The sequence below is a fragment of the Podarcis pityusensis genome (assembly GCF_964106645.2).
Source record: "Podarcis pityusensis genome assembly, chromosome: 2".
Classification (NCBI taxonomy): domain Eukaryota; kingdom Metazoa; phylum Chordata; class Lepidosauria; order Squamata; family Lacertidae; genus Podarcis; species Podarcis pityusensis.
This window is the reverse complement of record NC_138029.1, coordinates 35,695,563-35,718,432: the sequence shown is the minus strand read 5'-3', so window position 1 is coordinate 35,718,432 and position 22,870 is coordinate 35,695,563. Positions and strand designations below refer to the sequence as shown.

Genomic DNA, 22,870 nt, shown 5'->3' with positions numbered 1-22,870 from the left:
CCATCATCATTTTATAGTAGCAATTATAGTAGTCTGTGGCCCTATGTTCTCCAGAAGAGGGATTTTCTCCCTCCCAGAAATTCTGCAACTCCTTGGGAATAGCAAAGGCTGAAGGAAGACAAGAGAGCTTAATGCTACTGGGAGATGAGTGAGGGGCATCCGACAGGTAAAAGGCCCAGGGTGCCAGAAGTTCAGAAGATTTGCCATGGTGTCAGTGTGAAGAATACATGGGTGAACCACAGCAGCATGCCAGGATCCGTAGACAAGGAGATCCACTGCTTAGTTTCTACGTTAAGAACACACAATCCCAGTGTTTCCCTGCTGGGTTTTGAAGCTCTCCAAATGCAGATTTACTACTTATGGCTGGGGGGGGGGGCTGGTCACTCTGCACATGCTCAGAGACATTCCATTCTTTCTTTATTTTGACTTCCTTGGGCCCCAGTGTTGAATCCCTAGCAAATCGGCAAGATGTTTGAGAAGGGATCAATCAGACACAGGGTCTTTAGAGGCCTCCCAACTGTCTTGTTCTTCTGAACTGTTTTTGGAAACCATTATGGTTGAAAAGAGGTGCATAAATATTCTTACGTAAATAAAATGAAATATTGGAGCTCCTTTGAATGCTAGTGGGACTCTCCAATGCTATGTTAAAACTTTATTTTGCCAATTTATTTCTGGGTCTAGGACTGCCTGTGATGAGTCTACTGTTGTGCTTTAAAAAAAAAAAAAAAAAATCCCCCCTTCACCCATAGTTCACCTTATTCCCCCACAGAATCTAGTTGGAAGTTGCTAAATGAAACCTCTGGGAATAAGGGAGTTAGTAAGATGCCCCTGGCTTTCTTTCTTTTTCTTTCTACGGGACCGCCTCTCCTGGTATGCCCTGCAGAGGACATTAAGGTCCACAAATGATAACATTTTGGAGGTCCCAAGTCACAAGGTGGTTAGATTGGTCTCAACTAGGGCCAGGGCCTTTTCAGCACTGGTCCCGACGTGGTGGAACGCTCTGTCACAAGAGACTAGGGCCCTGCGGGACTTGACATCTTTCCACAGGGCCTGCAAGACAGAGCTGTTCTGCCTGGCCTTTGGTTTGGACTCAGTCTGACCCTTATGTTTCCCTCCCCTTATGGTTTTGATCTATGGGCTACTTTTAAAATGAGGCTGCATTTTAAATTGCATTTTAACCTGTATTTTAAATTGGTCCCCCCCCATTATGTTTTTACTGTAATTTTTACTGGTGTTAGCCACCCTGAGCCCGGCTCTGGCTGGGGAGGGCAGGGTATGCATAAAATTATTATCATTATTATTATTGTTATTATTGTTATTATTATTATTATTATTATTATTATTATCATCCCAGAGTCTAATGGATTCTGCTGGTATCCAATGGCAACCTACCGTAGTTTCTGTCTCTGCTTTCTCTCCCCTCCAAACAGCCTCTTGGAGCTGCTGTGGAATCACACTCTGGACATGCTAAATGGGGCTGCTAAACAGCAACTTGGCAACCTGGCGTACTTCAAGAAATTGCAGTGTGCCCTCAAGGTACTTAGACATGTGGAATAGAATGTAGGATGGAGCATCTGACTTTCTTTGTTGGGCTTTAACAATGAAGCATTCACCCTTTTCGTTCTTCTTCTCTCTCCCCCCCCCCCCCATTCCATAGAACTTGGAGCGGTGTTTTCATGGAGAGGGCTGTGGTCTGCCAGAGGACACCCTCCACAATGCAACATTTACAGTAAGATGCTACAAGCCCAATTGAGCTCTCTGGCGCATTGGGAGTGGGGCGAGGGATTCCTCCACCATGAACAGGCCAATCAATCTAGGGACTCAGCTACACTCATCAATTATATCATTATGATTGTGTGACACCAGATGGCGCTGTAGAGCAATGGGATTTTCCATCAAGAGCTTTTATAACGTGTTTTTCTATAGCACTTTTAAAAAACCCGATATAGATCCAGCCTAGGCATTCACGAAACATCACCTAAGAATGGTGGTCTTGCAGATCACCAATGATGGGGTCCTTAGAACAAGTGGGCCTCCCGTCTTACTTCCTGCTTGGATTACCTGTTTCAAATTTAATTTGTCTTGCATAATCTGTCAATTTAGGGGGGGGGTTAAGAATTGCTTAATATCCCACTAGTACAATTTCTGCTCAAACCCACTTGTCCCCTAGGCTCTGGAAGAAGAACTGGACCTCTGCTCTTCCACCAGCAGAAAACTTATCCAGAAGTACTTCAGCGCCCGAATCCAGCAGCAGGTGTGTGACTTCAGTGGGCTCTGGCTCCTGTTTACGAAGAAGACTGCATCTCCTTGTTCGTTCTTCCTTGTTCTGAATTACATTGTTACATCTTATTTTCTTATGTTATTTGTGGCTAAGATCATCACTGTTGATTTACAGCAGGGATGTGAGACCTGTGTTCTTGTAGACAAATTAACAGAGAATTAGGTTATGTTCTGCTCATACTGTTGGAGGCAGTACACCTCTGAATACTAGTGGCTCGAAAGAGGAGGAGGGGAGGGAGTTGTTGTGCTCAGGTCCAACTTTTGGGCTTCTTATCGACCCCTGATTGGCCCCTGTGAGGACAGGATGCTGCCCCAGATGGGGCAATAGCCTGATCTAGCAGGCTCTTACATTTTGTAGCCCAACAGTTCTTATTAGATCACAGATCCCATCCTACCTGATTATTGGCCATGCTGTCTGGGGCTGATGGGTCACACTCCAAAAACACCTGAAGGGGCCATGGATTCCCCATCCCTAATTTGCCGGATGGAACTTGAAGTGATGTTTATCACCGTTTATTACTATGGTATAGGGAGACCAGGACCATTAATTGCTGGCAAGCAAACTAGGGCATTTGAAATGCATCCTGACTTCTCTGGTTGTTCTTATTTCTTAGACAGAGGCTAGCCCTGAAAAATACGGGGCTGTGACCATCAAGGCCCTTTACCGCCACTCGGAACAAAAGCTGCGCATCGAGGTGCTCAACGCTGTCAACCTCCTTCCCCTGGACTCCAATGGTGAGAGAGCCCTCGAGCCAAAGGAACATGTCTCATTCTCCTTATTAGTGCAGGCGCATGAATCTGGAATGCTGTGTACGGTTCTGGCTGCCTCTTCTCAAAAAGGAGTTGGAAAAAGTTCAGAAATGGTCGATCAGAATGATGATAACAAGGGAGAGTGATTCACTTCCCTTATGAAGCAAAGTTGCAACATTTGGGAGTTTTAAGTTTAGAGAAAATGTGGTCACAAAGGCACCATTGGAGGCAGCAAGGCTTCTGAATAGCAGTTGCTGGAAACCACGGGAGGGGAGAGTGCTCTTGCGCTCATGTTCCCATGGGCAAATGTTCAGTCACTGTGAGAACAGAATGCCAGACTAGAAAATTGAAAAATACAGGTTGGTGTTTTGATGCTGACGATAGAGTATAGATGTTGCAGAAAACATTCATGTGTGAGCAGCACTGATCCCATCTGGGAGTCCCCTTCAAATCTGAAAGGCAATTGCAATTGCTGGTAGTGTGGATAAATGCTTTAATATTTGAAGGGAGAAGGGGCTGAGCAGTCTGTAGGAACTACAGTGCAGTTCATTCACATTTCCAGAGGAGGTAGTTGTTGTCTCACTTAAGTGCTCTTGACTCTGTGCAAAAATCACAGTGGAGAACATTGAGCATTTACACACTTGGCTCTTTTAAGAACACAGTGTGAGCTCTGCATGCTTGGGACCTGGAATGGATAAATAAAGATTTTAGTAAAACTGAGCCAAGGAAAGAAATGGATGGACCTGCTCCAGAGAGTTGCTGCATCAGGAAGGTGCCCTTTGCTTAGCGGCAGAGACTAAGCCTTTTATGCAGAAGATCCCAGGTTCAATCTCTGGTACCTCCAGACAGCTTAAAAATATTTCAAGTAGCAGGCTAGGAAAGACGCCAAGTTGGAGAGCCACCACTGCCCCATCAGACTCCACAGCATTGGGCTTGTTGTTGCTGTTTAGTCATTTAGTCGTGTCCGACTCTTCGTGATGCCATGGACCAGAGCACGCCAGGCACTCCTGTCTTCCACTGCCTCCCGCAGTTTGGTCAAACTCATGCTTGTAGCTTCGAGAACACTGTCCAACCATCTTGTCCTCTGTCGTCCCCTCCTCCTTGTGCCCTCCATCTTTCCCAACATCAGGGTCTTTTCCAGGGAGTCTTCTCTTCTCATGAGGTGGCCAAAGTATTGGAGCCTCAGCTTCAGCATCTGTCCTTCCAGTGAGCACTCAGGGCTGATTTCCTTAAAAATGAATAGGTTTGATCTTCTTGCAGTCCATGGGACTCTCAAGAGTCTCCTCCAGCACCATAGATAGACCCAATGCACTGACTCATTAAAAAGGCAGTTTCTCTCTTTCAACCTAGAAGGCTGAAACTTAACTCTCAGCAGCCGTAGGGGGCTTGCTTGCTAGAAGGTCTTTGATGGGTCAATAATACTTGGCATCCGTTCACAATTTATTAAAAGAAAGTACTAGCAAACATTCTATGGTGGGGAAGGGGGTGAACTAAGATAAAGACTCTTAAAATTGCAGGACACCACCAGGTGCCAAGTGAATGCAACTTATGCTTGGGGGTTTGTTAGAGGAACAGATGCCCCAGGACAGACTTGCAGTTTGCTAATGATTACTTGCTTCTTCTTCTAATCCCCCTCATCCCCAGGCTTAAGCGACCCCTTCATCCAGCTGACCCTGGAGCCACGGCACGAGTTCCCCGAGGTTATGACACGGACGACCCAGTGCATAAAGAACAATCTCCACCCTCTCTTTGATGAAGTATTTGAATTGTATGTATTATTATTATTTATTGAATTTCTATACCACCCTATGCCCAGAGATCTCAGGGCGATTCACGGAATAAAATCAAAATATAAAACCACAGAATAAAAACAACAACCCAATAGCTACCCTTCTCTCCTGCCCTGCAGACCCTTGCCATGGGTGGTTTTTTTTAAAAGCCAGGCAGCACCCACGGGTCTCAAACCGCTGGAAGCGATTATGGGATTCAAGCAATGTTTTGGTCAATGGAACCACTGGGCTAAGATGGCTCAACCCTTGCCATGGTTGACACAGCTTGATAAGTAGCATGAGATGGTGAAGGCTGGTCCATTACAGCAAGTGGGACCCTGCCCCACCAAGCTCAGTCTGCCCTCAGCCAGCGTCCACTTGCCCATCTCCTTACTTACAACCAGTCCAGGGAGTTGAGGCCCTGGCTGTCAGCTTCGTCCTCCTGAGCCTCAGTATCGCCCTTGTAGAACTCAGCAGCAGGTGGGTAGGTGGGTGGGGGAACAACACTGAAATTACCGTATTTTTCCATGTATAAGACGGGTTTTTTCCTTAAAAATAATGTCAAAAATAAGGGGGTGTCTTATGCACGGATACATCTCCCCCCATTTTCTTAAATCTGAGTCCTCAAAAATAGGGGGTGTCTTATACATGGGGGCGTCTTATAGACGGAAAAATATGGTAAGTCAGCTAGGCCTGTCCTTGTCTCTGTTTCCCCCTATTGTTGGCTGTTCTGCCTTCTGCCCTAACAGTCCCTCTGGACTCCAGCCACTACTGCCCACGAGTGTTACCAATTATTTCTGTTCGTCCGTTCCCACTGGTTGGTATGGTTTGAAACACAGAGGAATCATTCATCTGGTACTTTTTGCGTGCGCTCGGAGGTGGTGCTTCTTCCCCTCGGTTTGAGGTGCCTGCAAAATGGGGTCACTCAACTCAGGCCGTCCCCATGCTCATTTCCTTTTACAGTTTGGTCCCTCCAGAAAAATGCCAGCAGGACGGGACGTGCCTGCTGCTCACCGTGTTTGACTACGACACCTTAGGAGCCAATGATCTGGAGGGAGAAGCATTCTTCCCCCTCTGCAAGGTGTTGGGGCTGAATGAGGACGAGGAAGCCATCAACCCTTCTAGGGTGCCGCAGACCCGATTGTCCTTGACTCATCCCGGAACTGCTGGTGAGCTCGTTACTTATACATTCCCAGCTTCACTTGTCCTTCTCCTTTTTGGCCAACTAAACCTGTAGCCTCTTAGTGGGCGGGGTCATGGGCTTCTAGGCACACCCCCCTAGAAAATACAGGTGGGGTTCTTTTGTTCCAGACCAAGTACTAGGCTGTATATTGAAATGCTCAGCATTTTAGTCCTGTGATTTTGGCTTGTATCCTGCGTAGGGCTAAGTTAACGTTCTGTGAAGTGCTCCCTAACTCTATCCTGGGGCTTCCTTCAACAGGGAGTTTGCGGTGGGGCGAGAGGGGTGGGAAAGCCCCATTGTGCAAGTGGGATGCTGACGGGGATGCTGTCTTTTGCTGTTGAGTTGGTGGTAAATTATATCTGCACAAACACAGTTATGTACTACTAATCTAATGAAGCCAATTTAAAGAGTTTACAAAAATTCAAGCTGATGCAACTGATGAGTCTTCCAGGCTTCTCTGCTGACCAAGGAAAGGGAAAGATTTTGTTGTCCCTTGTGGGCCCCATCTGACCATACATTTAAACCCTTTAAACAGTCATGGCTTCTTCCAAAGAATCATGGGAGCTGTAGTTTGTTAAGGGTGCTTAAAGTTGTTATGGAACACCTATTTGCCCCCACAGAGTTGCAACTTCCAGAATGGTTGAACCATTGATCCTTCTTCTCAGAGAACTCTGGGAGTAGTAGCTTTCTGAGGGGAGTAGGGGTCTCTTAGCAACTCTTGGCACACATAACAAACTACAGTTCCCAGGATTCTTTGAGGAAGACCATGGCTTCTTAAAGTGGTATGATACTGTTTTAAATGTGTAGTGTAGTGTAGGTGGGGTAGTGGTGCTGGGAATTAAGAGTTCTGCTGCCTGCATTTCAATCCCTTCCCACTGGGAGCTTAGGGGGAATTGTCAATATTCCTCCAGCCATTTCAGCATTAGCAATTTAACTAAAAACTAGAAGGCTGGTTTCATAACTTGTCTTCTAAGTTTGGAACCTAGGATATTATGGAACATAGCAGGCTTAGTATGAGAGCCGGGCCCTGGAGGCACCTATACATATGAAGGTTTTGGAACCTGGGCTTCGATCTGTTACTGGAGCCATTTTTTCACTTCACTGATTCCAGAGAGCTGGGCGTGGCTTCTGTTCTACGGCTTCATTTCAGAGACAGAGAGAGTGTAGGGATGGCTTATTTTCATACGATGGCTCCTTGTATAAGGTGGAAAGGGTGGAAAGTTAGGGCTTTGTGGCAAACAGGCTGATAATGGGTAATGTTTGATGTGCAAATATCTGCAGAAAGGGCAGGAAAAGCCAAGCAGGAACAAAGGACTGACTGTACTTAGGACCAAGTGCTTTTAAGGGCTCATCTACATGTCTGCTTGTCCCGTAGCTAGAAAGCACAGGTCCAAGTGGTTTTCCATTTGCCCTACTTTGTTCCTGGGGAAAATGTGCTCTTTAGCTTTAAATTGGAGCAAACGTCAATCCAGAAAAAACACCTGATTGATGCTTGCTCCAATTGAGAACAAAAGATCAGGTTTCCCCCAGGGGAATGCAGAGGGGAAAGCAGAAGTCTGGATGAGCCCTAAGTGTGTCCATAGCAAATGGGATGATTATTGGTTTGAGAGTAGCATAGAGGCAGGCTTCTTCACCAGCGGCACCAGTGTTGAGAAATTGCTTCCCTGCTTCCTCAATAAGAGCATTCCCCCTGCTCTTGATGACGCAACCATTTAGGCAAGCATTCCCCTGAACTTGAACTTTCTGATACAGTAAATCCACAACTTAGATATATTTAACTTGTGAGCATTCAGCTTTTTTTTTTTTTTAAAGTAAAAAAAAAAAAAAAAGACCGAGGAAAAAGACTTTGGCAATGTCCCCCCCTGCCATTGCACACAATGTGTTTTGACTATACACAAGTTTGTTATCAGGCACTATCCCCAGAACAAAACCCAGGTGTAAGTGGTGGGTTGTTTTTTTTTTAAAAAAAACTGTTTAAATTGTTTTTTAACTGGCTTGTTTAATTGTGTATGTTTTTAATGCTTTGGAATGGTTTTTATTGTGTGTTTTAATAATCTGTTAATTTCATAATTGATTTTATACTTGTAAACGGCTTCAAAGCCCTTTTTGCATACAAGTGGCATCTTAAATAAATACGCAATGTGAGGCATTTTCCAAAAGTGAGGCAAGGTGAAGAGATTGTTTTTAGATTGCAGGTTGCTGTCCTTTTTATCACCGTAGCTTCTACACTGCCCCCTTCCTAGGGACGCTGGACTGCACCCACTAGACTGCTGCTGGATTTACCTAAGCATCATAGGAGCAGCGTTAGCAGTTGACTCTTAACTAGAGATCTCCTGCTTTTACTTCCAACAGCTCAAAAGGCAATGGACAGTAACACAACCCACCACACCCAAACTCCATTCTCCTTTTAATAAGATTCCCTCTTCCTCACTGCTTGGAAAGCTGCTTCCATAGCAACCTCCATCGGGAACAGCGTTTTGACTCACTAAAGGGAGCTACAAGAGGTGCTTGGAGCTAGAACAGGAAATGGAAACAGCTGTTTTTCAATTAGCCTTGTTCTTCATGGGGCATGCACATCATTCACATAGTATCCATTAGCTGCATCCATTAGCTTGTTACCCCTTGGCGATATCCTGCAGTTTTCCATCAGGTATGTCTGGGCTTCTCTGCTTTAGGATGTTTTGAGATATATGCAATGGGTAACTTTTTGAGGGGCCAGGATTCTTGGCTTTGGCCTAGAAGAAGCTTAAGTCTTAGTTGTTGCCTAGCTTTTGTGATGTCTGTCTGCAGGAAACTGGGTTTGTGTTAAACCTCAAGAGACGTTTAGTTGTAGGAGCAGTCTACTTGATTCCACATCTCACTGACTGCATGCCACCTCTCCCACTCTGCCCCAGGTGCAGAAATCTTGAAGCTGCTGGAGACCCGCAAAGGAGACAAGGAAGCCCAGGCGTTTGTGAAGCTCCGCAGACAACGAGCAAAGCAATCCAAGGAGTCTGAGCGACAGCAGGAGCAACAATAGGGGCTGCAACAGAAGGGACTGAGCTGAAAAGGTGCAGCAGGCAGGGCCTGTGCTGCCATGGCGACAGCAAATACACCATGGAGAGCAGGAAGCCCTTCTTCCACTCCAGCTTTTTCTGCTGGTGCATTGGATGCCAGAGGGACATGTGGCATTCTAGCCTGGCCATAGCAGACCCTGGGGCTCTTTTGTCAGTGCATGCTGAAGAGCAAGCTGTGCCTGGATGAATGTTTGATCTGTTTCCATTCAAGAGGCGACAGGAAAGGGTTGTGTCACCCACTCCCAGCCCCATTCATCCGTTCTTCATCTGCAGGAAGGACTTCCCTTATTTTATTTTAAGAAAAATGGAAAACGTGGTACTATTTGATTTTCATACTGCAGGCAAAGGGATGCTGTGAGCAAACACATGCGCACAATTGGCACGCATGCGTGCACACAAGGACTGAGGAAGAGCCTGTTTGGCCGGCAAAGCTTGTAATGTGCCCCTTGTGGATTTCCCCCAGGAAATGCTTTACTCTGTTCGCCAGATGGCATGGAAAGCAGGCAGCCTGGTACACCAGAAAGCCAAAGGGTGGGGTGGGGGTGGGAGAGCAGCTTTTGGTGAGTTAAAAAAAACAAACACCCCAGACCTGCGATCACTAATCTCTGCTACAGGAACTGGCACTTCCTTCTGATTTGAGCATCACTGTCTTAAAAAGGAATTAAATGGAAGAGCCGCTGGCTGTACGCTGTGATGGATTCTATGCCCACTCATCTCCAGGGCACAATTCTGATTATCACAAAGAAGGCACAGATGTTGCTGGGGAGTGGAAACTCTTGCGATTTAAAGCAGGGGAGGCTTTAATTGAAAAGAAAAGCCGCATATTCTATGAACAGTGCTGTTGTTGTTTATACCTGTAAGCTGTGCTTGGCTTTGATGGATTTTTGGGAGCATAAGACTGCAGTCACCACCACCACGGTTAGAATTTCACCTCCATTTCGGCAGAAAGGCTTGTGAAGTGTTACTGTGAACCCTGACCTACAGGTAAATCTAGAGACAGCCTAATGTAAGCTTTGATCATAGCACTGCAGGAAGCATTCGCTCAATTTCTGAGCATTTGTGTCTTGTTCCCCCCACCCCACTCCTTTGCAGTCAGGTGTTTCCGCTGCCAGGTCTTTAAAGTAAGGATGGGGAACCTGGACCCCAACTCCCATAGCGTTTTCCATGCTGGCTGCAAGTTGGGAGTCTGACATCTGGAGGGCCACAGGTTCCATCCCCACTCCTGCTCTACAACTTAAGTTTTCCTGTTTTTCCTAAAGCCTAGAGCAGATCGTTGTCGGTGTGGTGGTGGTAGATTTAGCCAAGGTTTCTGTGCAAGGGGAAATTTGCTCAGTAGACTGTAGTTCTCAGCTGGTTTCCTCTCCCATCAAGAGGAATTGCTTTCCTGTAAGTGAAAAGGACAACTAAAGGATTATGTGAGGCTAAGGCATGCTATTTCTGTCACATTAGCAGCTAAAGGCTAAAGGCTGTGAAAGAAACCAGGCCAGGCTCTTGTTTAGTTTGGGCGGGGTGAGCTCTGAGCAAGCAAAAGCCTTTTCTATTTTTACAACTGTGTGTATGTGCATACATTCCTGAGGGGAGAGCTGAGTGGACAGGCTCTTGTGGAGGCATTTTTGAGCATCTTAAATATGTAGTGCTTTAATGCCTTTCACTTACTACACAATCTTTGCACAGAAAACCCAAGCATCCTCTATATAGAGCACAGCCGCTGGATGTCTTATCTACTAACCCCGCCCCCCCCCCAAATCAAGATTTTTTTGAAGCTAAACGGTGTGTTTTCCTCCAGTGTACCTCAGGAGACTTATTGGCATACTATACACCACTTATTCTATAATGTGTTCCAGTTTAAATTGGTGAATACAGTGTAAGAAGGGGACAGTAGCATTCCATGGCACTGGCAGCAGGGAGGGAAACGGAGTATGAAGTAATCTCATTTCCTTTTGTAAAGGCCTGTAGAAAGCAACCTCTGCAGAGGCAGCTAGGGTAGTTGCAGAAGGAAGGGATGTAGCATAAGTCCTGCATTGATTCAAAGCAAGAGCGTCCTCCTTTAAGCATCCTGGTACCAAAAATGGCCAACCAGATGTTTTGCACAGCCCATAGCAGGGTGTGAAAGCAACAGCTGTTCCTTAATGTTTGCCTCCCCCTCCAATTCTGCAAATGGAAGTGTAACGAAGAAGTGTGGCAGTGCAACATAATGTGGCACTTCTGTTCAGTGTTCCAGTTACTCCATTCCCTCCCCTGACTGCCCCACCCCAACCATTCACTCTTTTAAAACCATTTCAAGCCCACTGGAACATGCTCAGTCTTCATTGGCCTTTATTGGATCCACCCTGCATTTGGAGTGTTGTTGGTGTGGTGGTGGAGACACTTGTGCCCAATTCCAGTCTTAGAATTCCAGTCTATGAGCTGCTCTCACTTTTGTCACTGGGAACATTTAAAATAATTACTCAGGGTGGAACCAGCAATTGGATAACCCAGATAATCAGGTTTCCTTTTGTGTGTGTGTGTGTCGCCAAATCCCTATTTCATGGAGATTGTGCAGGTTTGTGACTGTATGAATAAAAAATTGAGAGGACAGTATACTACTTCTGAACCTGGAAGTTTTGTTTAGCCATCATAGACATCATGACTACGGTGCCTGCTGCTAAACATGGCCTCCTTAAATTGGACTAGGCCTGCATTAGAACCATTCAACCAAAGGGTCAGCACATTTTATGGCTCAAGTGCCATAAATCATGTGCTGTAGGTAGGGCTGGGCAACATCAGCTTTTCAAAATTGCGCTATATCCAGCCAAACATCGTGGTGATATACCGAGATGCTGAAAAAGCAAGCTGCATTGGCCTCTGCCTGTGAGGCACCTGGTGAAAGTGCCCCAGCTCTCACCTTGAGAACTGATGCGGTTTCACCCAGACACTCATGGGCTGGGACAACACAGCTTGTTTGTGCAGCTCAGCTGGGGCTTGGGAAGGTTTCCCCCTCCCCAGCTGAGACAGCCCCTGCGCTCCTGCCGCTCACAGGTGAATGGGCAGAGCATCGTCAGCTGAGGCAAGGACAGCTATAAACTCCTCAGTCAAGCAGTTTAAAGATGTAGAGGGAGGAACAAGCTGTATCGGCGCCTCGCCAATACAGCTTGTTTCTCCCTCTGCATTGTATGAGGGCAGAGTGCAATGGCGGTTCCACTCAGCAGTATATCGCTGGTGAAACCACCACCGCTTCTGAGTCCCTCTGCTAAGCAGCGCCCGCTGGACGAACTCTTGACTCCCTCCAGCAGATGCTGCTAGCAGAGGGACTCAGGTGCGGTGGCAGTTTCACCAGCGATATACCGCTCAGTGGAACCGACATCGCGGTCTGCTCCTCATATATCGCCCAGGCCTAGCTGTAGGAAGTCCTGTTGGCTGTTGTGAATCTATTCCTTTATCAGTTTCAGTGGGTAACCTGAGCTCCAGTGCAGTATGAAAGGGAGAGGGGAGGAAATGCTCACTCTAACCTTCTACCCATTGCACCCTTTTCTCCATGTCATCTCTCTCCTTATGTTAATAACACCAAACACTTTAGCCTTTCTTAATTGGGAAGGCGTTTTCATTGCACTTCTCTGCCTCTTTTCTAGCTTTGTGATGTCCTTGTTGAGTTGGCATGACCAGAACATGCATGTAGTAGTCTAGAGGTGGTTGCCCCTTGGTTTTAAGAAGGACATTATTATATTGGCCATTTTCAGTCCATTTCCAAACTGGGCCCAGCATGGAATCTTCATTCCTACACAGCAATGCCATTTTGATTGTGCCATCCATTATGACGGCAAGTTTGAGTCCCAGGTCAGTTTAGAATTCTATCAGTTTATATGTGAAGTTATTTTTTTGCCTCATTGTGCACTACTTTACATTTACTTTTGATTTCATATTCCATTCTGTTGGTTATGAAATACGTAGTAGAAAGGCCAGTTTGGGGCATCTCACACTTGTCACCTCCCTGCAAGATTGTTATCATCCACAGACTTGACCTCCAGAACACTTATGACTAAATGAAGTAGCAGCACTCCCATCACAGGTCTTTGGTATGGCATAGTAGTTACCTCCTCCTCCTCCTGTGATAACAGTCTCTTCTTTCTACCTGCGGAGTCCTGTTCGTCAACCAAATCTTGATCCAAAAGAGGATCTGTCATTTTATCCCAAGAAAACTAAGTTCAGGCAGAGGCCTTAGGGAAGTTATGTCACCAAAAGTAAATGATGCCTATAAGATCACTTCTCTACCTATTTGGTTAACCCCCAGGTGCTTATTAAAATGTTAGGGAAGCAAAACTTCAACTTGTACAAGCCATGCTTGTGCTACCTATATAAAGCGTCTTGTTCTACATCAGGGTTGGGGAACCTGTGGCCATGAGCTTCTGCTTGACTCTAACTCCCCATTAGTCCCTGGCTGTATTGCCAACGGTCAGGGATGATGGGAGTTGTATTCCAGTGACACCTGGAGGGTCACAGAGAGGAGTGTGTGTAAAAATAATTTACAGTGCAAAGGTATAATTTATATAAGCTGCCCCACCCTCTATTTAGTGTTTATCGTCACCCCTCGAAGGGAATGACAGCCCTCAGACTGAAAATGGTTCTTCACCCCTGTTACAGAGACAAGGCATAGAAAGCACATGTGCATAGTAATTAACATATGTGTAGATCACAGCATGTGCTGGTCTTCTTACAAGTAAATAAGTCACTAGCTAGCTAGCCTCCGCTGCAGCAGCTTCTATGTAGTGATGTCATGAAATGTGGATTGATCTTTCTGCATCACCTAATTAAGAGTAGTTGAGTGTCTGGTTGAATCTTTATTTTTCCAGAAAGGCTTGCCTGTGGGAACTACTTTTCTAGTTCAGTGATTGACCGAAGAACCTACATTCTAGCACTGAGAAGCTGTCGGTGTGTCCCATCTCTCTCCAGCCTGCACCCACTACTTATTCCTAATCATTCACACTTTGGGGCTGTGTTTACCCAGCCAAAGGAGAACACTAGTAAGCGAGCACAGGGGATGGGATAGAATCACTATGGAGACACAATTACAAAAACAAGACAGCTTGGACAGATAGCAAACACAGATACCATTATGCTAGGGGGTGTCAATGTGGTGACTTACAGAGGTTGCTGAACCATCCCTACTACTGGTTATGTTGACTGGGGTCGATAGGAATTGGAGGGCACCATGTTGGCTACCACTACAAATGGGAGATAGCTACATAATAGTTCAGACAAAGTTAATCATGCAAAATGTTCCACTGAAATCAATGGGGCAATTTGGGCTAAGCAACCACTGGGTCTCAATTCAATCAATAATAACATATCCTGCTGATTTCAGTGGGTCTTAAGGCTGATTAAATAGCTGGATTAGCATTATTAAATTTCCACATTTTTTTCCCCCATGGTCCAAGCCCAGAATTCTCAAATTTGCTCACTTTATTCTGGATTCAAGATTTTGGGAGGCCAATTACAAACTGTCCTTGTTTCTCCCTCTCTTATGTTAATGGAAAGAAAGAGGAGACAAGACACTGCTGCACACAAATTTTGAAGTGAGAAGAGTATACAGAGATCTCTGGGTTAGGAGTTCTAAGTAAAGAGATAAGCTTTCCCCATTTCCAGTTGGGTCCTTAAAAAGCCAACTGAGGAAAAGTTCCCATTCAAAAGCAGATTCTCCCCAGATCTAGAACTTTGTTTCCATGGAATCCAAGATGCTGTTGCAGGTGGTGTGTTGGGAGATATTCCGAGATACTTCATGGTTGAGAATAAGGACTTTCTTTTAAGCACTGTCTTTATAGCTTAAAGGATCTTTCACAAAACCCTGAAATTGTATTGTATCTTGAGCAGTATGAGGGATATATTTATATAAAATACAGTAAATTGAGTGGGTTCTATCTTTGCAGCCCTCTAGTTCATAGGCTACTGTTTCTATACAACCAACTGGAAGGTGAAAAAAGATGTGATTGTGCAGCATTCCTGGCCTACAATCTACAAAGAATCACTTCCGGCACAAGTTCCATGAGAGCAAAGGGATCGTGTTCATTTTACCATGGTGCAGCTGCTTCATATACCTGCTATTCACTTCATGGAGCCTGAACAGGAGACCTTCCTAGTGGAATGTTAGGCAGCCCCCCCCCCCCCTTAACCTCTCTAGCTTTCGAGTAGAGATCAAAGGTACTAAGAAAACTCACATGGACACCACATATACACTCTAAAACACACATACATATGCACACACAAAACTGCTGCCTTTTTTTTTTCTTAGCAAAAAAATAAAAAAATTTATTGTCTTCTAGAAAATCCATCCTGCCCTTGGAAATTGTGACACAAGATTGCATTTTTTTAAGCTCCACATGCAAATCCACTTTGCCAAGAAAGAGTGTCTAAAACCAGGTTTCTGGACAGCCAAACACACATATATACAGAATACGAGAAAGAACAACAGCTGAAATCACAGTTCCGCATTACAGTCTATAATAATGGAATCAAACACCACATTGTACACACCACCTATTACCTTTTGGCTGACTTCTACACAGACTTGAGCAGCTCTCTGTCCCAGCCACCCTCCACCCTCCCCTGCCTAGGAAAATCCAAGGAGAGAGACTGGTTCAGAATTGCCACCATAAATACTGTAGTGTGTAATTTTAAGAATTTATATAGAATGTATTTATATATTTTTTTCCCTTTCAAACATTGGAAGCTACAGAGTGGGGAAGCCCCATAGAGATCTTTTGATCCACAGTCACCAATTTGCAGGAATACTTCACTTATAATACTTTTCGCCAGCAACATCTACTTTCTGGTTGCATTGCTCTAAAGGCTGATATAATCCCGGAGGGGAATCAAAAGGAGGGAAAAATGAGAACCCCCCCCCCCCCAGACTGGTAATAAATACTTTTCCCTTTTGGGGACGGAACCAATATGGGAAAGTCCTGTCTGTCTAGTGGGACAGCACTAAACTGTTGAGTCCTTTATGTCCTTCCATGCTAAGGAAGGAAATTCTCTTCATTTGTCTGAGCTGTGCAGCCCTTGAAGTGGCTCAGGTTAAGCTTGGAGACTTATGGAAAGTTAAAAAGAAAAAGGAATTTTCCTGTGAAGAATTCTGTGGGGTCTCTGGCTCTGTTTACATGTGATGCTAAGTGATGGTTTAGCATTAGAAGGACAAGCTGAAGGAAACCTTTGGTATGTATGCTCTGCTTGCCACCTCCAGCACTGCAACGAGGAGGAAACTGGAACCTTCTGCTTGAACATTACAGCCAAACCGTAAAGTGAGGTTAATTGTATCTATGGTTATGGGGGTGGAGAGAGGCAGCTTTATAAACCATGGTTTGAAGTTGCTTTCACTATCTGTAGTTAAGATTAAATGCAGTTTATCCAGATTTAAATGTCACAAGAATCTGTGGTTAGTCTAAAATGGAAGTGAAAGCTTGCAAAGTCCTCTGTGTGAATGCACCAGAGACTGCAGGGCTGCAGCTTAGCCTTGTAACACTGAGCCATCACTTAAGTGTTACGTGCAAACACAGACCCTGTGTGCTGCATATAGGCAATTCCCCACAATAAATTGTTAGGTGCCGTTTTCCCCTCTGCTGAAGTTGGGCGGTAGAGAAGCGTAGCCCAGCACCTCTGAGCTGTAGGATTACTAGGTCATCTGCCCGAATGTGTGGAAATTCCTCAGCCCCACAAAGCCAATTGTTTTAAAAGAAGCATATACAGGTTAATTCTTAACACTTACTTCTCTACTAATTCTTCAGCTACCTGATAGTTCTCTGCTGCTAATCAAGGTAAGTCTACCAGCCTTTTTGAATACTCTGGTTTTTGCAACCACAATATTCCCTTGGCTGGTAAAATTAGTTATATTAGGAGGTCCTCCCCAAACTTTTGGAATGACCCCCCCCCCCCATTAGGCCTTGGCATAGAGGCCAGAGAGGGAATACAAGAGGCATTCTGCTCAGAAGTGTGTGAACTTTCACAATCCAAGCACATCTCCTTGGGCTGTCCATTTAGGATGATTTACTCTAGCACCAAATAATAGCTTTAGCATCAGGCAAAACCCAATCACATAATCCCATTGGCCTAAAAAAAACCCCCAGTGCTGAGCAGGTACTATTCAAATCAGCAACTACTAGCTCAATCAAGATTTGCTTTCGGTTAAAAAAAAATATGCATCTTTCCTCTCATTCATGGTTCATCCCACCCTATCCCGGTAAACAAAAAATTCCTATGCAGAAACTTAACCCAAAGTTACAAAACAGATTGGTTTTGCTTTTCCATTTGGTACCTAACAAACGCATTCACATTTCAGGTATTTCATTTCAATATTAAAATTCATAGAAATCTAGGCTTTCTTTTTTCTAAAAAAAGTGCGTCTTAAAAGAGCTAAAGAATGGGATAGAGAAGCGTGGGCTTCTACGATTCCCAGGTGTGGATAAAACCAGCCTGCTGCTATGTCCTCGTGCCTATGCATTATACTGACAGAGACGAGGTAGAGGAAAAAGCATAATTGGATGGGGAGCAGTCCGGAATTTGTGGGGTTGGGAGATTTATTTATTTTTTAAATCCCATTTTGGATTCTTTGGTCCTTCACAATAGAACAGACAGATTGGGCTGTGGCACTAAATGTAAACAGGCTTTTGCCTCTGGTATAATTTCTCCCCTGCATTGCACCAGCAAAGCAATTTGCCTAGGGGGTGTTGTGGGGAGTGGGAAAGAGGAATCTGATAACCAGCAAGATTCTATAGAGTTGCCAGGCCTTAAAAACAGGACAAAGAAACTACCTCTAAGTTACGCTTGAGGGGACCAGTGACACATCTAACACCCTCTGTAGGATTCTGTTGGAGTTACACAAAGCTGTGGCAATTCAGGACTAAACAAATCGCCCCCCACAAAATCATCGTCTCACTATGGACAATCACATAGAAAGGCAGAGGAAGCAATAAAACACAATGTTTACAAAACTAAGTGTTACAAACCAGTTACCACCAAAGAGCCTGAAAATGGCTGCAATTCTGTATAAACACTGTAGACCCGATTCAAAGAGTTTATTTCCTATGATCTTTAAGTTAGTTACCAAAATAGTTTAGTACATTTTATTTCCAGCAGAGTATTATTACTCCCCCATAATTTAAATTTGTGTGTGTATGTTTTAAAAATGTTCACATATTTTAAACAAACAAGCTTTCCTTAAGACTGAGGCATGTTTGCTGGCCTTGGAGACCAGGTAAGCCCCATGGCACAGACATTCAAAGGCTACAACCAAAAACGAACACAACCACAAGAGTCAGCCAGCAGCGTCTCTCCATACAAAAAAGAAAAGAAAGAAGCCAATTAGGTGTTCTTTTAAAAAAACACAACAGATACTAGTACAATATACACATTGAAAAAAAGCAGTTTTACCAAACATAAAAGTTAATTAAAAAAAAAATCCTAAACAGAGCTGCACTTTGAGATCATCTGGGAATGCATATTAGCCCCCCAAATATGGGAGGGTGGAATTGTGGAAGCAAATCTAATGATGTACTTGCATTAAATATGAAAATACTCCAGAGGAAAAACCTGACAGTGAGTAGCTGGATTACCCTTATGAAAAAGAATGATAACTTAGAGTTTCCAGTGCTTTTCCAGGTTGGGGAAAGGTGGGTCAACTACTGCAAATGAAGCAGAGACTGGTGAGCAAGGGAGTGAGATTATAAATCTAAATATTACACTTTTACATGTTAAACAAACTCCCCAGTTCAAAATGACAGATTAGAGTCCTTCTGGACTGGACTGTTGCTTTTTGTTGCCTACAGGCTGTTGCAATGTCTGAACAAGTCAAAACAAACTGCAGTGGGAGTTCTACCACTCAGGAACTGCAGGACGACACATTTACTGGATACAAGCTTAACACAAAAAATATTCCAAACCACAAATTTCAATGAAAGTCAGTTGGATTTAGGCCCCAATATATATTCCTGGAAGCCTACCACACATAATCAAAGGTTAACACATAATCAGTGAGTTAACACCATTTGTAAAGCACTCTGGGAAGAGTGCAAATTTAATCTCAATGGAAATTATTAGTGGAGGCTGCAATCCTAAACACATTTACTAGGGGGCAAACCCCATTGCATTCAATGGTGCTTACTTCTGAGTAAACATGCTTAGGATTGCACTGTAAGTTTCTTTTTTAATAGGTGTAGTTAAGTTCTGCTCAGAGCTTGGAAACCTTATTCAGTCTGGCCCACAAAAGCACAAGAAATAAATTAATGATTGCTCCGATAATCCAGCTGCTGGTTGCTTGGGACCCAAAAAGATTTCTGTCTATTTGTATAAAAAGCCTAACCTATGAAATGTATCCCTCAAGGCTAGATGCACTGTGCCCAGTAAGAGATGGGCAATATAAATAGTAGTCAATGCTGTCCATGACAAATGGTTCTGGTCTAAGTAGTTCTCTAGCAAGTGCACACCCAATATTAAGGAGGAATGCATTTATAGACTCAGACTTTATGGTCGTTTTGGGAGAATATTCTCCATCTTCATGGAAGTTGTCTACTGCAGGTACCCAGACAAATAAGGGCATTTGCAGCTACACTAAGGTGACCCAGAGTTAGCAGAGATGCTAACCCAAAGGAACAACTAGACTATCTTTCGTAAGAATGAGCAGAGCAGTAGAAAGGGCACGTCTGCATGGGAGCGTCTCTCATTTTTGGCTTGGTGCTTTTAATGCCAAAGCAGAAGGGCAGGAGGATCAGGCCCCCACCAACTCCAGAATTACTCTCTGGGCTGTGCAAAAGTGTATCACATACATGCCTGATGAATGTTCCCATCTGTTGGGGACCAGTCCCAAGCCTCTGGGCTACAAAGATTCGACTGCACACAATTCAAATGGACCAAACACAACTGATCCCAGATGCAGCCTAAGACTATAGAAAGCCTTGGGTGTCCCCAGATCATCTATAGCTAAACAGAGATCACAACCAACGATATCCTCCTGCAAAGAAGACAGGCGAGCTTCACCGGAAACCTAAACTAGTGAGGAGTAAGATAGAAGAGTAAGAAGGTTTCCCTAGTCAGAAAGAAAAGGAATGTATTTGAGAAGTGAAACACTGTGGACTCTGGGCAACCCCATCTTTTCTTGCCTACGAACAGCGCTTTAAGTATGGCCTCGTGGCATTCACTATAAATCAGAAGAATGTGAAGCGGATTAGGAACGTAACTCCACTTGACACCTAAGCAGCTAGCTAATCTTTCAAAAGAGGATATTCCAATATCTTGGATTCTCTGTTTGCCTGCTCCCAGTTCTGCATTTTGTGAATCTATTTCTTCCCACTGGAAACATTTTCATATTGGGGTCCCTGAACATTTGCAAAATTCTGTTTGTGTCCCATGACTGTGAATTTAAAATTATTTCTTCCTCACAATATCTCCGCTATTACTTTGCAGAAATTACATCTGAAGGAAATCCATGCTTCAATTCAGTATGCAACTCCAAATTTTTGGCAGCAAGATAGAAACACACAGTGTTAACTTCTGAAAATGTCCCCCGTTCCTCTATCACATTCTACATTCCCCAAGTTCATGGTGGTGCACCACAACTTACTGTATGCTAGCAACACAAAGTGCTGTCCAGGGCAAACAGATGAGCTTGCTCTGTTAAAAAAACCTGAATGATTTTTTCTTAACACTCATAGCAAAAAACCAACCCTTGTCTGAACTATAGGGTGGATATGTTACACCGCAACGCTGGTAACAGTACCATTCGTGGTATGGGAACAGCAGCGGAAGAGACATATTGTTTCTACCCATCAGGAAGTACCAAGTATTAGGTTTAGGGTGAGTAACACGGCATCAGCTGACCAAATGTAGACCAACTGAACATTGTACCCTGTAGCCAGATACTTGACCAATACCCCATTTCTGCAGTCCCAGGCAGGCAGACAAAAACAGGAAACTGATTTAGTCCCAAAGGGCCACCCTACCTAACTGGTGGGTCACAAGTTATGCAAGCCTGTATTAGGCAGACTAAAAAAGTTTAAAAGGTTCCATCTACCTCCATTTAATTATCAATGAAAACAAAGCCTAGGAAGAATACCCCCGCCCTAACCTCCAGCAAGCAACCAGAAAAGACACAGGCTTTTCCAAAGAGGGTCTTCATCATTTCACACTTCCACCTCTACCTGCCACCTAGAATGCCTTCCATTTGCATTACCCACAGCTCTGAAGCACATCCTAATTGCCAAGAGAATACAGACCAACAAATCTGACTTTTCCTCTTTACGAAGTTCCACTGATAAGTAATGCCTTTGAGTAAAACTATTGCGACTACTGGCCTGCCATCACTGGTTTGTTTGAAATTTTGCTCCTTTTGTTGCTTTGGTAGAAACCTACAAGTGTGTAAAAAGACTTTTAAAAAGCGAATGCTTGTTTTTCAAACAGATATCCAAAGATCCTCACCCATACTGAAGGCCAACAAGAGTTCTGAATGCATGAAGCTCTCAACGGGGAAGAACTGCAAAGGGGATTCTCTTGTTGTTAGGCTAAGAGCATGTCAGCTGCTTTAAAAAGATGAAAATGATGATGAAGTAAGAGCCAAGAGAAGGAGGACAAAGACATGATCAGAAATTTGATTTCCGTGTCTCTTCTCCCCACAGATCCAGTCCTCACCCTGGAAAGCACTTGCAAGCCCCTCTTCCCCTTCCCTCTAAATCTTTATTCAGAAGACTAAAAAAGGGTTACATCCTAAATAGGAAAGGGGGAGGGGAAAGAGAGGAAACAAACTCTGCAAACTGCCCTTTGATCTACATAAAAACAGCCATAAAAGTCCCTAAGCAGTTAGACTTAGCAGGACTGGGTGGGGGGGGACCTTTAAATGGGAGATGCAAAGTATTAAAAAGTGCTCTGCAACTAATTTTTGTTTTTATGTATATATATATATATATATATTCATATATATATATATTCATATTATATTTATATATATATATATATAAAGTTAAAAAGTTCTATGTGTGATATGCTAAACCAAATGTCCTAGTAGGGTCACGACTGGAGAGTGTGTGGCCTGTTGGGATGGCAGATGGGGCATTCGCCCTCCTCAGCACACGTTTCACACAGCACAGTGTGTTGGCACGGGAGTACCACCCGGTTCTCTTCCTGGCACTTGAGGCATTTCACCGACTGCATCTGAAACACTGCCTGGAAAGAAAGAAATGGGGGGCAAAACCAAAGGGGTTGTCAGCAAAACAAAACAGAGCCCTGGTACACTCATGAGGCAGCCATTAAAAGGTCAGAGATATTCACAAGGAGTAGACAAGGGAGAACCCACAGACATTTTCAGGAGGGCGGTGGAAGAAACTGGAGTACAAAAGAGGCGGAGGAGTCCTTTGCCTCTCTCTCTGCAGCCACCTCCCTGTTCCTATGCCTGACCTGGCTTACCTCCCCACATCCCTCTCGCCTCTTCCCGTCACCTGTTCTGAAAGTTCCTTTGGGCAGACAGCATGCAAAATGACATAGATGGCAGCCGTGCCTCGTGAACTTGGCATATATCGAACTCCTGGCAGTGACTCCTCCGGCCTGCTGACTCTGTTAAGTCACTGAAGGAAGGAAGTGGCTTAGGCTGCAGCCAGGACCCAAGATGCACAGGATACAGCTGTTACTCCTCTTGCCTAGCAAGCAGCTCTATGGAATGTGTGGGCAAGAGGACCCCGCCCCCCACCAAATTGTCTGTGTTCATTCCCGCAGCAAATTCAATCCCACCCACCCCACCCCCATCTCACATGGAAATGTGTATATGCAGCTCTTGTGCAGTATAGGTTTTGTGGGGGAAACAAGATGACATTTTGATTCTCCCCCCA

At 44.4% G+C, this 22,870-nt stretch overlaps 2 protein-coding genes across 12 annotated transcripts in view; one reads left to right on the top strand and one right to left on the bottom strand.

The window, feature by feature from the left end:
- The window catches only part of UNC13D (unc-13 homolog D), a 73,305-nt gene extending 55,929 nt beyond the window's left edge, over window positions 1-17,376 (top strand). For 7 of the 9 annotated variants that reach the window (XM_080993641.1, XM_080993642.1, XM_080993637.1 and 4 more), the window contains 7 exons: window positions 1,431-1,536; window positions 1,658-1,729; window positions 2,171-2,254; window positions 2,895-3,015; window positions 4,675-4,798; window positions 5,763-5,968; window positions 8,877-11,618. In XM_080993641.1, the coding sequence (XP_080849767.1) occupies window positions 1,431-1,536; window positions 1,658-1,729; window positions 2,171-2,254; window positions 2,895-3,015; window positions 4,675-4,798; window positions 5,763-5,968; window positions 8,877-9,001 (838 nt within the window). In that variant the 3' untranslated portion in view covers window positions 9,002-11,618. The other 2 variants (XR_013982407.1, XR_013982408.1) reach the window with 2 other exon arrangements.
- A 685-nt stretch (window positions 17,377-18,061) lies between these two features.
- UNK (unk zinc finger) overlaps window positions 18,062-22,870 on the bottom strand; it is a 51,088-nt gene continuing 46,279 nt past the window's right edge. For all 3 annotated transcript variants that reach the window (XM_080993700.1, XM_080993701.1, XM_080993702.1), the window contains one exon: window positions 18,062-22,211. In XM_080993700.1, the coding sequence (XP_080849826.1) occupies window positions 22,056-22,211 (156 nt within the window). In that variant the 3' untranslated portion in view covers window positions 18,062-22,055. The remainder of the gene's footprint in view (window positions 22,212-22,870) is intronic.